This window comes from Equus quagga, chromosome 7 (assembly GCF_021613505.1).
Source record: "Equus quagga isolate Etosha38 chromosome 7, UCLA_HA_Equagga_1.0, whole genome shotgun sequence".
NCBI lineage: Eukaryota > Metazoa > Chordata > Mammalia > Perissodactyla > Equidae > Equus > Equus quagga.
The window spans coordinates 23,569,248-23,586,397 of NC_060273.1; the positions used below are offsets into that span (position 1 = coordinate 23,569,248).

General features: G+C 37.4%; 1 protein-coding gene across 3 annotated transcripts in view; it reads left to right on the forward strand.

Annotated features, from left to right (window-relative positions):
* The window catches only part of ZNF713 (zinc finger protein 713), a 43,632-nt gene extending 27,076 nt beyond the window's left edge, over positions 1–16,556 (forward strand). For all 3 annotated transcript variants that reach the window (XM_046665200.1, XM_046665202.1, XM_046665203.1), the window contains 3 exons: positions 6,710–6,836; positions 7,169–7,261; positions 13,367–16,556. In XM_046665200.1, the coding sequence (XP_046521156.1) occupies positions 6,710–6,836; positions 7,169–7,261; positions 13,367–14,433 (1,287 nt within the window). In that variant the 3' untranslated portion in view covers positions 14,434–16,556. The remainder of the gene's footprint in view (positions 1–6,709; positions 6,837–7,168; positions 7,262–13,366) is intronic.
* The last annotated feature ends 594 nt before the right edge of the window (positions 16,557–17,150 follow it).

The following is a 17,150-nucleotide window of genomic DNA, read 5'->3' on the forward strand; positions in this document are numbered from 1 at the left end:
AAGGGGTAAAGGGGCATTCATGTATGGTGACAGATGACAACTAGGCTTTTGCTGGGGAATAGGATGTAGCCTGTACAGAAGGTGAAATATGTACACCTGAAGTTTATACAATGTTACAAATCAATGTTACCTTGATTAAAAAAGAATTGGTACTCTCAAAAAATCTGTATAACCAGAGGAAACTATAAGCAAAGTAAAAAAAAACATGTCAAATTGAGATAAGTATTTTTGCTACTCAAATGACAGTGGGCTAATCTTTCTAATATATAAAACGCTCCTCTAAATCAGTTAAGAGATTAGGAGTCCAATACAAAAATGTACAAACAGCATAAAAAGACAATTTACAGGAAAGAAAGTTCAGATGGATCTTAAACACAGGAATAATGTTCATCTGTCCTCATAACAAGAGGAAATTTAAATTAAAACTAGAGGGGCCAGCCCGGTGGCATAGTGGTTAAGTTCACACACTTCACTTCAGTGGCCTAGGGTTCACAGGTTCAGATCCTGGGCACAGACCTATGCACCACTCATCAAGCCATGCTGTGGCAGTGTCCCACATATAAAAAATAGAGGAAGATGGGCACAGATGTTAGCTTAGGGCTAATCTTCCTCAGCATAGTGTGGTAGAGTGGCAACAAATGTTAGCTCAGAGCCAATCTTCCTCACCAAAAAAAATAAAACTAGAGAAAGCTTGATGTTTTATCACCAAGCTTCATATTTGCCACAAGTTTGATATTTTTCACAAGCTTGATAGCATACTGTCTTGGCAAAGCTTTGGGGAAACAGGCACGCTTACACTGTTGCTGTGTGTGGCAGATTGCATTTTCAGAAAAATGGCCAAAATATCTCCCATCTGAAACACTTTCTTTACAATGTGACTTTGACATTCATCCCATAAAGAGACATTGAGGTCTCTGTTCCCTCTATTGAATCTGGGCAAGCCTATGACTGGTAGAAGTGAGGCTATATGACTTTCAAGGCAGGTCATAAAAGGCAGTGAGACTTCTGCCTGATTCTCTTGGGATGCTTGCTCTAAATCCAGCCACCTTGCCATGAATAAACCCAAACAGCCCATGGAGAAGCCCACATGGAGAGGAACCAAGGCCCACAGCCCTAGCCGAGCTCTCAGGTGAAAGCCAGCAGCAGCTTGCCAGCCGTGTGAGTGAACCATCTTGACAGTGGATTCTCCAACCCACAGTCAAGCCCTCCCAGCTGCTGCCACATAGATCAGAGGCGAGCTGTCCCTACTATGTCCTGTTCAAATTGCAGATTTGTGATCAAAATAAATGGTAGTTGATGTTTTATTCCCCCAAGATTTGGGGTGGTTTATTAGGCAGCAATAGATAACTGCTACAGATTTTGGTACCGGAAGTGAGGTGCTGCCAAAGCAAAACCCTAGTGCATATGGCATTGGCTTGGAACAGTGCCAATTGAGCTACGGGCAGAAGATGGAAAGGAAAAGATTGTTAGTGAAATAATAAAGGGCCTTAAGGAGAGCTAGTGGGAACCTAAAGGACCTTTGTCAGGGCTTAAAGAACAGTAAAGAAAATGCTATGAATGGGAGGAAAGGGGCCCCTTGAAGAAGGAATGTTGGGCAACATTGTCACCTTCAGTAACAAGGGAAATAGGAAATATGCTTAATGAACTCAGTGATCTAACGAAGGAGATTTGCAGGTAGAAGACTGCAAGTGCAAACTGGTGGCTTCTGGCTGCCTACAGGAAAATGTAAGAGGAAAAAACATGCTAAATAAAGAAATGTCCAATATAAATGAACCAGGAGTTACTGGATTTAAAAATAAAATTGTTTCTCATTTACACCTCTCAACGTGTGCCCAGTTCAGCTACCTTTTAGAATTGCTATGTACTGCTGTTTGCTTGAATGGGAGTGTCTCTAGTGGTTATTCCTATGCCTTTCCGACCATTCTAAGTTTGTAGGGGGTAGAGAATGGGGCCAAATAACTATTTTTTTAGTTTACAGGTCATCATATACAGAGAAAGCAGTCAAGAAATCATACCTGAGGAACTATACTCCAAGATCCTTGTCTGCTTGTGGACCTGATTTAGATGACAAGATCTTGGACTTCAAGCTGATGCCATGATGGGATGAAATTTGGGCATCTTGGGGAAGAAAATGAGTGTATTTTGCCTGTGGGAGGGATGTGAATTTTTATGTTCAGAGGATGTGTTCACTTCAGACTGCAGCAGATTGTATTTTCCAAAAGTGGCATGATTTCTCCCATTATACAGGCCCCTCTTATAATGTGACTTAAATACTCTTTCCATCAAGAGATGAGGGACTGTGTTCCTTCCCCTTGGATCTAAGCAGGCTTATGACTGTGGTAGAAGTGAAGCTATGTGACTTCCGAGGATGGGTCATAAAAGATGATTCTCTTGGGAATTTTGCACTTGGAATCCAGCCACTATGCCATGAAGAAGCCCAAGCAGCCTGTGGAGAGGCCCATAAGGAGAGAGACTGAGGCCCCTGGCTGAGTTCCCAGCTGATAACCAGCACGAATTTGTCAGCCATATGAGTAAGCCATCCTAAGAGTGAATCCTACAGCTCAATGCTGAGCCACTCCAGCTGAAACCAAATGGAACAAAGATGAGCTAGTCCCACCAAGTCCTGCCCATGTTATAGATTTTGTGAGCAAAATAAATAATTGTTGTTTTGAGCCACTAAATTTTGGGGTCGTTTGTTATGCAGCAATAAGTTAATGTTACAGAGTATAAATTGATACAAGCTCTAAGGAGGTCAGTTTGACAATATGTGTCAAAATTACGGATTCATATACTCTTTTACCAGACGTCTCATTTTGGGGAATTGATTCGCAGATAGACTTGTACACAGTTGCAAAATACTATACGTACAAGATATTTCATTGTAGCGTTATTTGTCATAGCAAAAGAGTAGAAAGCAGCTAAAATGTCTGTTAATAGACTAGTTAAATAAATTGTGGAACATTCACATATTATGAGCACCATGCAGCTATACAGAAGAATGTAGAAGATATCTATGAACTGATGTGGAGAGATTTCCGGGATAAACTGTTCAGTGGAAAAAGCAAAATACAAGAGTATCTGTAGTATGCCACTTTTGTGTAAGAAAGGGGAAATAAAAATGTACATATACATGTATCTGCTCATTTGAGCCAAAAGAGACACCAGAAGGATAAAGGTGAGTCTAATGACATTGGTTACCTACAAGGCTTGGATGGAATGGGGTGGAAAAGATAGAGGGAATTGGGGGATAGGGGTGGGGGCAACATGGGAGGAGGGCCTAAAATTGAATACAGACAGAAACAGATGAACCAAATTGTATTTCAAGTTACTGACATAACTACACTGAAGAAATTAGGAAAAGGAGTTAACCTTTAAACCTATGTAGTTGGACTCTACCCTCAGGCCAAAAGTCAAACTCTAAAAACTGAAATCTGATTTGTAGACTTCTTTTGTGCAGAGGAATGTGTTAGTAATACTGAAACCACTTTCTTTACATTGTAGGATTGAGCACATAAGTAAATACATTGTGCATAACGGGAGCCAGGTTTCTCCTGCTTGAAGAAGGGAATTACAAATGTGAAAAGAGAGGATAGAATAAACCCTGCGCTGTTGCATTATAGTTAGAGGTATCAGTGTAGACTCGTGGGTTTTAATACATAGCTACATATAGAAATGGGTATGGAGTTCTGTGTGTGTGTGTTCATGTATAATACATCATTATATTTATACCTCTGTTTCCCAGATACGACCTCTGAGAGACCCTTGAAGCAGTGATGCTCCAGTAGCATTGAACACCCCTAGTGCCTAGATCTTGGTTTCTAAGTGTGGTTCTCCATTACAAGGAACCACACATAGCCACTCACTATTTCACCAACAGAGCAGAACATGCCAGATTGCAACCCTGCAGACGCTTTGGTTGGAAGCAGAGCTGCTCAGTATTTGACCATTAAAGGAACCAGGGATCCTTGGAGAAATGGCTGTTTCCAGGCTTGGGGCAGGGAAGACACAAGATGAATCTTGAAAGAAGAACATCTTTGTGTCCCAAAAAGTAAAGAACTACTCAAAGAATGATAGAGACGTGTCAAAAGGACACAGAAGCCAGTTTGAAGGGGCTCCTTCTGGCTAAATCTAGGGCAATATGAGCGTTAAAATAGTGATAGTAAATGATTATAACCTACTGAATAAAATAAGTCAGTCCACCTCATATAAATTAATGAATGAATGAGAAGAGAAACCTCTTCAGCACAGTAGAAAGCCAACTAATAATGTACAAAGAATGACAGAATTAGAAAAGCACCATTTAGCAACCATTGTAATTACGGTTGATTCAGGCAAGAATTACCAGTGGATGCTAAAACTAGTAAATGAAAGTTTGGAGAGGAACAAGATATTTACCTAGTCTCAAAGTATCTCCCCAACAAGATACATAGTAATTACAGGATGAAATAGTAATTTTCCAGTAGAAATTACTGGTAGATAACCACCTTAGCCAAATTATCAAAGTTAACATTTCCAGTAATGGAACTTAGTCAACAGCCTGTGCCTCCTGATATAATTCACTGGGAAGAACCCAGCATCTCTTCTTTATTATTCCTGCCTAAAGTGCATAGTGTGAAGCTAATCTGGAGGAGACATTAGACAAGCCCAAATTGAGATTTATTCTACAAGATACCTGGCCTGTACTTTCCAAAATGCCAGTGTCATGAAATACAAGGAAAGGCTCAGGACCTGCTGCAGATTAAAGGAGACAAAGGAGACAGCACAAGCAAATGCAGTGCATGATCTTGAATTTTCTTTTGTTACCAGGGACATTTTTGGGACATTTAGTGAAATCTGAATAAGTATATATTTTAGACAACAGTACTCTATCAGTGTTAATTTCCTGATTTTGATCATTGTCCTGTTGTTATGTAAGAGAATTCCTTGTTTTTAGGAAATAAATACCAAATTTTTTAGGGGTTCAGGGGCATTGTCTGCAATTTACTCTTAAAACAGCCCAGAAAAATTGTAGAGAGAGAGAAAAAGAGAGAGGAGAGGAGAAGGAAGAATTTTTTTTTTATTCTTGCAACTTTTCTTTAAGTCTGAAATGATGTCAGAAAATCTTTAAGTTTAGTGAGGAGGCCCTCTATGTCCTAAAATGTCTGAGAGGAAAGATTTCTAGCATTAATTAAGTTAAAAAACAGTGTATAAAATATGTTGCCTTTGAGGTAAAAAAGAAAATGCAACGAAATAAGAATTCCATATTATTTGCATAATGGAGAATTCTAGAAAAATACACTAAAAAGTATAAATAGTTATTATCTATTGGGGAGTAAGAGCTGGAGAGAGGAAAGTAGTGTGGGAGAGAGGCTCTTTTTACTAAGTACTTTTGTATATGTTTTTGTTTCTAAACCATATTAGTATATATGTATATATAGTATATAAAAGTCAAATAAGGACATGAAAAAAAGAGAAGAAACAGGTAACTGAGTGCAAGATCATCATTAAAAGGCATAGAGGAAGGAGAAACCCTAGGCAAGGTATTGATTAAAACAGCCAAAAAGAGCTACAGATATGGATGTTAAAGAATGTAGACTATAATTCATAGTTTCTTTCGCCCTTACTGACATAGCACCATTGGTGCTGCTCTCAAGAGGGTGGGGAAAGTTGAATGGAAATTAGAAGTAAAAACAAAAGAGAAGATATTCATAAGGGCAGAAAAGACATCTTTGTGGTATGATGGAAAGAGCATAAGGCTTTCGAGTAAGATTTACAATAAAATCCTGTTCCTGCTGTTTAATAGCTGTATGTCATTAGATCAATTATTTAATTTCTTCTAGCCTCAGTGACTCATTTCTAAATTACCTACATCGTTGAGTTGAAATATATTTTAGGAAGGTATGTTATCAAAGCATGAAAATTAATTTAAAATGCCAGTACTGTACTTAAATATTGAACCTGAACTTAGGGGGAAAAGGATTGATTTGGAATATGACACTCTGCTCATTCCAAAGAATTGAGGAGTTATCGTACCCATGAAGTGAGTGGTACTTTGCAGAAGCGTTAGGTAGTAAGGGAGATGGGAGAGGTATATATGTTGTTTGTGACTGTCTGTCTGTGTCTATGAGAGAAAAAGGGTTGTTTAAGAAGCATTGAAAATGGAGAAAACTTAGACGTCACCTTTTTTTATTTGAAATCCCTACCTGTAACAAGACATTTTCTTTTACTGATCCCAACATGTATCATGTGCCTTCTACTCTCAACCTATTCACCCTTGTTGCTTTTTTCTTTTTAGCCCACTGGAAAATCCTCTCTCCTCTTCTATCCAAAGCTTAAAAATCTGTTAAGGATCTATATAAGATCTACCAACTTGATACCTACTTTCACTATTTGAACATATCCTGAATTCTTTCATTTCTGAAATCTTATAGCATGAATTTCCCATATAGTTTTTTAATTGTTTAGATGATATGATAGCCTTTCTTCTGCAGCAAATAGTAAAAAGCTTAAAAGCAAGCATTATTTCATTTATATTTGACTTGAAAGATGATGGACAAGTACTAATTATTTTTTCAAAAATGTTGACATGAGTTACTCAGAGCCCTGAAGACTCTCAGCACAACAGCGTAGACATCCCAACTTTTGTCTACAGCTGCACCTTTTCCCCTTCCCCTGAGGGCCCCTGTAAAAAACGGTTTCTGACTGAGCAGGAATATGCTTGATATTTCAGGAATCACTGACATTCCAGGACGTGGCTGTGGACTTCACCAGAGAGGAGTGGGACCAGCTGTACCCTGCTCAGAAGAACCTCTACCGAGATGTGATGCTGGAAAACTACAGGAATCTGGTCACGCTGGGTGAGGATAGTATCCCTGTAAAACTGGAAACCGTCCTGGTGGGTTTATTTCCTTAAGTAATAATGAACTATATTTTGAGAATATAGTTCAGGCCAGGACAGAAGAATGCTACTCAGTCTTGGAGACAGAGGCCCTTGTTTTCTGCTCTTTCTCCTCAGGTAAAGGTCTTGACTTTGTTGAGTTTGAGTTGGGTAGTTTTATTTTGAGGCCTCTGAAGTCTCCCCTTTCTGAATCCAGAGACCCTAAGGACTAAAAAAGTTGAAAATGAGTTCTGAGACAGATTTTTTGTTCCCAGTGTAAACTCCTAAGACATACATTTTTCCCATGAATAGGGCATCAACTTTATAAGCCAGAAGTGATCATTCAGTTGGAGCAAGAGGAGCAGTGGATGATGGAAAGAGACAGCCCACCGGACACTCCTCCAGGTGAGAAGCAAGCATTTGGGTATTTGCTACTCAGCGAGGGGAAATAGTCATTTTTGAAATACTCAACTGAGTTCCAAAAACATCCCTCTAGGATTAAAAGAATACTTAGGCTTTGTAAAAAACTCAGTTCATATTTGACTTTTTACCAAAGTGGCAATGGCTTTCTTACTTTTTTTCTGATTAAAAAGATAATATATACTTATTATTAAAAAAAAATTTACACCACACAAACGTTATTTTGAAGGTGTTAGTTTGAACACCCATAAATACCTTGACGTTGCAAATCTGCACATAGCATTTACTTTCTATTTTTTGTTCATACATCCTTTTCGGTATTCTTTAAATTTTTCTTTTCCATCTCAAGAATCTTCACTATTTTTACCTATTTTTCCTTCTTTTTTCCTTTTATTATCAAACTCTTTAAACTTGTCTAAAACCCATAGCCTCAATTCTAATTCTCTTGCTCACCTTTGTGATATGACCTGTACTATCCTACCTGTACTACTAAAATTGTCTTGTTGGAAATGATCACCAACTTCCTTCCAGTCTAATCCAGTGGCTAAAAAGCCACAGTTATATTCTCCTATGATTTTGTCGCATTTGATTGTATTGACTTTACCTTCTGGGAATTTTGTTCCACCCTGGCCTGTGATATACACAGTTGTTGTCTCCTCTAGCCTCTCTCTTGTATCTTCGCCTGTTCCTTTACTCCCTGCTCTCCCTCCTTTTCTTAAAAGCATGTATTCCTATGGACTTGGTTTTCCATCTTTAGTACAATGCTTTTAAATAGCCCTTCTATGACATTTTGCCATTTCTAACCTCAGTATTTTACCCACATTCTCTTCCCAGATTTTAGATTATATTGTCATTTATTAATGTCATGCTCTCATTTTAATTACGTCAAAACATGGATCTTTTGACTTTATCTCTCTTCTTGAAAGCATCCCATTAAATATGAGATTTCTTGACCAAAAAAAAACCCTTAGCTCCCTATTATCGTCATACCACCTACAATGCTCTGCCTGGTTATTTTAGCAAATAGTTGACTGCTTAACTGCCAGATATGGAGTTAAATAGTTTCCATTGTGGTCCATTAAGCCAGGCTAACCTACCTCATCTCTATCTAATTCCTGCTCGATTCTTTGCTCTGGCACCTGGTTTCATCATTTGGACTTGGTTTTCTGTCATTCAAACTTCAGCTTTTTCAAGTTGACTTTGACTTGGCTGTCCTTCTTGCTTTTAGTGCTCTAGGTTACATTTGGTAGGAAACCTTGTTCCTATTTCAGCCTCAGTGAACCTGAATTTTGCCTGACCAGTGCCGGCATTCCATGAGTAGAGGCTGATAATTAAAACCTTTTGTCAGGAACTCCTAGCGCTTTCCCTGACAACAGTGGATGACAGTATTTCTACAAACCTCCACACACCTGAACCTGGGGAGTAGAAAACTAAAGAAAGAAAATTAAAAACTCCCTTTTTGGGTCAATTGCCATGGTAGGCACCTACAGCAGAAGGCAGACCTTTTCTTTCCCACAGGTACATATGTGGTCATGTGTAGGATCCACACTGTCTCCCGTTATGTCCCTACCCGTAGACTCCCAACTAGAGGAAATAATTGCTACTTTAAGAAAATTTGCAGACTTCATTGTGCAGCCATATGTGGATGCCCAAGGCTCTCAGTTCACAGATAAGCTTGAACAAGTGGTTTTTTCACATCCTCCTTGTCAGGGACAGTCTCCTCCAGGGAGACTGCTTTCATTTTTGCATTTTCCTCTGAGACACGATCAATGGTTCCTCTCATCAAGATGTGGTAGAACGTTTCTTTTGATCCAGGGATTGAGATAGAATGATCTGACTCATGTGACCTAATTCTGGTGTGCCCTCTGGGGTATTGCCTGCCTCATTATTATTGACATCTGCTGATGTCTCTTTTTCTAGAAATCTCTTCCTAGCTAAGATGAAACCTGGAAAATGTCCAATGGATTTAGCAACAAAGAGGTTGGTAATTAATGAGTGAAATGACAGAGGACTGATTAGAATAACAATCAGTTTGTACATTGTTTAGTGACTAGGAGGTAAAAAAAAAGTAGAGCTAGTAAATAGACAGTACTCTTACAAGAAGCTAGAATGAGAAGAGGAGACAATAAAGAGGATATTTGCTAGAATACCAGATAGTGTCAAAAGAGGATTATTCTAAGCAGGAATGATTTTAGCTTGTTTATAATGCTGAAGGGATGGAGTCAGTTGAGAGGGTAAGCAGAGAATAGATACAAAAGAGCAAGGTTCTAGAAGAGATGGAGTGGGATTGGAGAGAAGGAGACTAGGGTTACTTTGTATATAAATAAGTTTGTTGGAAGATTTGGGGGAGTTCACACATGATGATTTCTATTTTCTTGGTAGATTAGGAGGCAGGGTCTTCTGTTGACTGGAAAGGAATTGAGAGGACAGGTAGGGGACTTAAGGAGCACTTGCTATATCTTACTAAGGTAAATGGAAGCTGACCAAAGATGAGTAAAGGAATTACTGAGCAGCTTTGAGGGCCCAAATGGGATTTTGCCTATATGTTTGTGGTTTCTGATTTCCATGGCTATGCCGTTTCTCCTGTTATATTCAGCACTGGAAAGCATTTGAGGATCCAGTTCGAGGGCATATTAGACTGGTGGAACTAAAGGGGGAAAACTGAAAGAGAGTTAACTCGAGTGATTTGGCATAGAGTCCCAGAAGTGACAAGAAGTGAAGTAAGGCCTGAAGAGGAGTGACAACTAGAAGACAACAGAAGAGTCAAGAAATGGAGGTCTGGATGAGGTCAGAAAGCAAGTAGAATGTGAATAAGGGCCTGAGTCCACTCATGGGCAACAGAGTGTGACACTGAGTTTAAGATTTTCCATATGGAGCAAAGTTCAGGGTATAACTGTATAACCAGGTAAGTAGATTGTTGAAGTGGAGTGAAAGTAAAAGGTGCAAACTACCAGTTAGAAAATAAGAAGGAAGAGAAGAGCCCATTCCATAGCAATTGAAAAGACAAAATGTCTAGATATAAACTTTCGGCAAGAAATGTGCAACATTTCTGCATGAGGAAAACCTTAAAACACTTATGACAGACAGAGAAATAAACTTGAGTAAATGGACATACCAGAATGTCAGTGTCCTGACCAAACATGTAATGTAATCCCACAAAAAGTACCTACAAGATTTTGGGAGGATCTAGATAAGCTCATTCTAAAGTTCTTATGGAGAAACCAAAACACAAAAATAATCAGGAAAACTCTGAAAGGAAAAATGATAAAGGAGATTATCCCTACTAGATCATATACGGTAAAATTTCATTAATTAAAACAAGGCAGATGAACTAAACAGACTAGAAAATCCAGAAATACACCCCGGTATGTGCAGGAGTTTAGTTTATAATAAAGGCATTATTTCAAATTAGGAGGGAAAAAGCCATTAATTAATGGTCTTGAGACAACTGGTATTAAAAAGGTAGGCCTTTTAATAAATAGTGGGTAGCCATCTGGAAAGAGATAAAGTTGGATCCATAGCTTACCCCTTAAACCATGAACTCCAAAGGGATCAGAGACTTGAAATGTAAAACATGAAACCATAAGAGACCTGAAAGAAAACATAGGAGAAATCTTTTATAACCTTGAAGTTGGGAAGTCTTTTCTGCCTATGATTCAAAATCTAGAAGCCATAAAAAGAAAAGATTCATGCATTCAACACACACAAATCCCAAAATTCTGCATGGTTTAGAATACTAGCAAGCAAAGTAAAAAGATAAATGGTAATGGGGGAAAATATTTTCAACTTACATCAAAAGGGCTGATCTCCCCTTAAAATATAAAAGCCACCTCTAAATCAGTAGGAGACCAGCAGCCCAATAGAAAAATACAAAAATATGAACAGTTCTTCGATAAAGGAGTACAAAAACGTTTAAACGTATGTAAAAATGTTCAGTCTCACTCGTGATAAGAGAAACGCAAATTGAAACTACAGCAGATTACCTTTTCTTGCCTATCAGATATACAAAAGTCCAAAAGTTTGACAATACACACTGTTGAGTCCATGGGGAAGAAAGCACTCATACGTCGCTGGTATGAGATGAACCACCAGTCAACACAAGGATGTCTTAGACTAACCAAGGGGCTCCCTTTCCAGATACCCTGTTTGACTCTTTAGATGTACAAAACATAGTCTAGAGTCACATATTTTTATAAATAAAGTTTTATGGGAATATAGTCACACTCTCTTACATATTGTCTGTGGCTGCTTTCACACTATAACAGCCTAGTTGAGTAATTACAACAGACCATATGGTCCACAAAACCTTAAATATTTACTATGTGATCCTTTACAGAAAAAGCTTAGCAATCTCTATAAAGCAATAGTTTTTGCTTATTTATGACCACCACCCTCATTAAGAAATGCATTTTTATTGCAACCCGTAAGATCTGTATAATCCATAAAACTGAAACAAAAGTTTTGCCAAGCAATATTTATCCTTATCACTATGTCTGATGAACTCTGATATTTTCTACTTTGTTTTAGCCTATTCTGTTTCAGTTTTTAAATCACTTCTGTCCACTAAATTAGTATCATAAACCACTATAAATTATGGCACGTTTTTTTGAAGTAACAAAGAGAACTGGCAATATCACAGTGCTTTGCAAGTAGAAAGGATATATTTGTTTTACTCTCTCCCTTTCTCCCTAATTCTTTCCTTTTCTCCCTCCTTCCTCCCTTCCCTCTCTCCCTTCCTCTTTCCTTTCTTGTTTCTTTCCTTCCTACTTCCTGAATAATTCAGTTCAGAAGGCAGTGGGTGGGGCTGAGCATGGTACTTGTTGAGGTGTGTAGTGGTACAGAAGACCCTGCAAGGTGTTGTTCAAGTCGCCCAGTGGCATCACAATATGTTTCTACTGGCCAAGGGCCTGTCTAGAAGGTATCCTCTCTTAGATACGAAGGAGGTCATAGGTGCCCTAGAAATCTAATTTTATTAAACACTCATAACCCCTAGAGTGGATCCAGGGAATATGAAGTCAGTGGGGACAGATTGTAACCACACTGAGACTACAGTAGTCTATGCAAATCCCCCATTTTTCTTTCTGAAGAGCCCTTAGGCCCCTGCAAGAATAATGGAAGCTTGATGAATCCCTGCCATAAGCTAGAGAGTCTTCGTCTGTAGCTGTGACAGATATTACACTCACTTAACTTAGGTCTTGGGCACAAGATAGATTGCATGCCATTCTCACAGTGTAGGCAGGGGAAGCTCTTCTGGTTTCATGTCTGAAAACACTTTCTTCCCAAGTATTTTATTTGTAATCTCAGACAACAGGGGGCTAGGCAGTGTAAAATCTGATAGGGGATTAGGTAGAAGTACAAAGTAGGGCTTGGGGGTTTCAGTGAATGATTAGATTTCTAAAGAAGTGGTGGGAGACTGAAATGAAATTTTGTTTTTATCACGTTCCATGAGTCATGCTTGTTCAAAAATAAGGTTTACGTTTATATTTGTAAATATAGGAAGCAGGAAAAATCTGGAAAGATTGGAAGGTTCCAAACTATTAACAATGATTACTTCTAGGGAGTGGAATTCTTACTTTATGCATTTCCACATTATTTGACTATGTTAATATAATCAAGTATTAGCTTTATCATTTTAAACAAAGATTAAAAAATAGGAAGAAATACTTTTTAAATAATCAAGTAGCTGGCATTACAGTAGAATAATCCACAGATGAGGTTTATAAGATCCTAGACTCGGGGCCTGTCTTCTGTAAGAATAGTCTTTCTTTCTAATATCTCCCACATCTGAACACAGACTTTTCTCTGATATTTCTTATTCTCCTTTCCATTTCCTTTCAATGTTGGATATTCCTGGATGATGTCTTTCTTTAATTGATTACTATACATTTTAAAATTCCCCTGTGCTCACTGCTTCTTGTCATCCTTTTATAGTCTTTCCCCTTGTTACATGGCCATATTTTAAAACTTTCAAGGCCACATATGCCTTGTCCACATTGCTGTCAGTTTTATTTGGTAATTCATTCTGCCACAGTTTCTTTTTTAAAACATGGGAATACTGCAAAATATCTGTATGTTCTGAATTTCTTTTAGATGGCGAGAATAGACCCAAAATCAAAAAATCAACTCCCAACCAGAATGTTTCTGATGAAAATCAAACCCACAAGATGATAATGGAGACACTAACAGGAGACAGTTTCTGGTACTCCATCTTAGGAAGACTATGGGATTTTGAGTACCAGTTAGAGTTGAATCAAGAAAACCAGCAGAGATATTTAGAACAAGTATCTTTTACCCACAAAAAGATCACACAGGAGAGAAGCCTTGAATATAATAGATTTGGGGAAAACTATAATATGAACTCAAAGCTTATTATGCCTCAGAGAATTCCTTCAATTAAAATACCCTTTAATTCTGACACACAAGGAAATAGCATCAAATATAATTCAGACTTGGTTTACTATCAGGAAAACTATGTAAGAGAGAATCCTTATGAATATAATGAGTGCGGAAAAATCTTCAATCAACATATTCTTCTTACTAGTCATATTCATACTGAAGAGAAACCCAGTGAATGTGGGAAGGCCTTCAGCTGCAACTCATCTCCTACTCAACCTCAGATAGTCCTTACAGGAGAGAAGCCCTATAAGTGTGATGAATGTGGGAAAAGATTCAGCCAGAGGATACATCTTATTCAACATCAGAGAATTCACACAGGAGAAAAACCTTTTATATGCAATGAATGTGGGAAAGCCTTCCGTCAACATTCATCCTTTACTCAACATCTGAGAATTCATACTGGAGAGAAGCCCTATAAATGTAATCAATGTGGTAAAGCCTTTAGCCGTATCACATCGCTTACTGAACATCATAGACTTCATACTGGAGAGAAACCTTATGAATGTAGTTTTTGTGGGAAAGCTTTCAGCCAGAGGACACATCTTAATCAGCATGAGAGAACTCATACAGGAGAGAAACCCTATAAATGTAGTGAATGTGAGAAAGCCTTTAGCCAGAGCGCACACCTTAATCAACATAGGAAAATCCATACTCGGGAGAAACTGTGTGAATATAATAAATATGAGAAAACCTTAAGCCACAGTCCTTCACTTACTCAGCAGCACATAACTCATGGGGAGGGAAATCGTGTGAATATATAAATGTAGGAAAATTTTTGGTCAGACCTTTTCATCCCATTCATATATGAAATTATTCATAGTGAAGAGAAAGTTTATAAGTAAACTTTTAATGCATAGAAACCAAATAAATTTAGATCTCAAATTAGTAGCATATTATATTCCCAGGAGAGGTTGTAAATAGTTAAAATAATTTATTTTATGAATGAGATTATATGAGGAGTCATGTTCCAAATCTGATATAAAACTTTTTTTAATGACTAGAAATCCTATGGGAAATAACCTGTAATTATTCGCCTGTAAGTTTTATGGTAAAGTTTTTAAATCATATCAATGTTGATTAATCAAGGCAGTGATATAGTGTAACCAGTCACATAAACTTGAAATAAACAGAAAAGAGCATTATTTCTCAAACTTCAGTCTTTTGTGTGCTTCCTCTAAAGTTTTTACCATATTTAATGTTTACTTAATATTTTTCTTTAAAGGGACCCAGAGTTTTTAGCCTTTTCCTAGGAAATATAGTTTATGGAAATTATGAGTTTTATATACTAATTATATTTATTCTAATTTCCATCAAAATAAATATATAACTTTGAAATTTAAAATAGCCATGAGTGTACCACCTAAATCTTCTGTACCATTATTTGAGAAACAATGTGATGTGATATGGCAATATTCTGTTGTTAGTTTTTCAGCAATCCTTGCATTATTCTCATGAAACACTTCCTAGGATCACTTTAAGAAGAGTCTTAGAAGAGACGGAGGGTCATTGATGAACTTTGAAAAGTGATTCAGAGATGTTTACTTTTCTATCCTGTTGTTCTAGTTTTAAATTTCCATATAGCAAACAGATTTTTGCATTAAAATTATTTCTGTTATATTTGCAGGTTTGAGTAGAGAGGAGTGTTTTTTTAAATAATGACCAGGGGCTAAGAATCCGTATGCCACCCTGCACCATTGTGGAAGATGAGAAGTAGGGGAATGTACCAGAGAGCCAGCTCTGGCGCCATGTTGAGGTTAAGAATCAGGGAAGAGCCCTTACTGGCTTATATAACAACTAAGGAAGTATTACTAACTGGCTTAATAATTCATTTTATTTATTAAAATATATTTGTGTAACACCTTTTTCCAAAAAGAATATAAGGTGGTTTAATTTGATTTTTATGATTACTGCCTTGTTTGACAGAAATCACATTTTGATGTTACAAACTGTTACAAATGTAAACTGTCATAAGCCATAAATAGGTGCAACTATGGGGCTGCTTCAGTTTCTTGGCTTTCTATTTTCCTCTTGGTCTTCTCAGGCATGGCTAAAGAAGCCATGAGGCTAAGGTAAGAACGTAATCCCTTTGCTTTCTCATTTTTCTTCTAACATATCTCCCAGCTAAGACTTCCCTCATTTTTTTCCCCGTGAAGGACTAGATTTTATAGGCCTTGAGTCGAAGCTGAAATGATTTACAGACTTTTATTAAAACACTAAAAACCAAAAAAGTGATAAAGTGAACTCATTTTATCACAAAAGTTAAATTTTTCAAAGTACTTTTATGTCCCACACATCAGTGGATGTGAAATAATTAATAAAACCCTGAGTTATTATAGTCCAGGAGGATTTCTAGTAGTAGTTTGTGTTCAAATAACTGTGTATTGGAGATCCATTTTCAGGGCAGATCAGTTCTGGAAGTCTCTCTTCACCAAAAGGAGCTACATTTAACATTCATTTGCCATAAGGAGGCAGAGGATAGGGCACTCAGATTTTATGAAGAGAGAGAATGAGCCAAGGTGAATTCTCAGACAGGAAATAATGATTAATTACAATTGATAAAGGCTTTGATCAAAGTTTGCAACCAGGAAAAAAGAAAACTGAGTATTCCATAAAGAGTCCAAAAGGCTCGAATACAAGGCATTGTATCTCAGTACAGGTGAAAAACAAGAACAATAAGGGATTTTCAGAAGAGGATCAGCAGATTTTGGACAATCCCAGAAAAGAGGTGTCTGAACTGAACCAGACCACAGTTGGCCAAGGATTTTCACCAATTCTTCATAACTAGGAATTGTAAATAAGAAGCCTATTATATATTCCTTGGGGTCATAAATAATTATGCTTATGTTAATTGTACAGTAAACTGTGTCACTCTGGTGTGAATTCATTCTCATGTTGTCCTTTGTTCTCTTCAAAATGTTCCAAGTTAAGGAGTGAACCCTAAATGTATTAATTACATCAAAATACTAGTGCTCGGGGTGGGGAGCCAGAGGAGTATTACTCAGTCAAAAACCTGTTTGTTAAACTTAGTTCTGTCTAGGAGGGCAGGACATTACCCTTTCACATATATTTGTTCATTTGCTCCATCCAATCAGGTGCTATTGCCCTTCTTTTATGAAAAAACTTAAGCTCAGACATAATAATACATGATTTATTATTCAGTTTCTCAGACTGAAATGTCACTAGAACATGCATCATCTTACTGCCTGGAACAGTGATAACACTCAGAAAACATTTAATAAATATAGTGAAATTGATAAAATGAAAGATTAATGCTCAGCACCAAAATCTGTGTGACTCATTTTCTCAGAACCTCGGAGTATTAAAGGATCATCATGTTGATTATTTATGTTCAAAGGGCTTGTGGACTTGGAGAAAAAGTCATTACTATTTGTATTTTGATTAATGTTCATATTTATTAATTAAGAAATCAACTGACTTTTTTTAAACAGCCAACATTCCTCTAATTATTCACAGATGT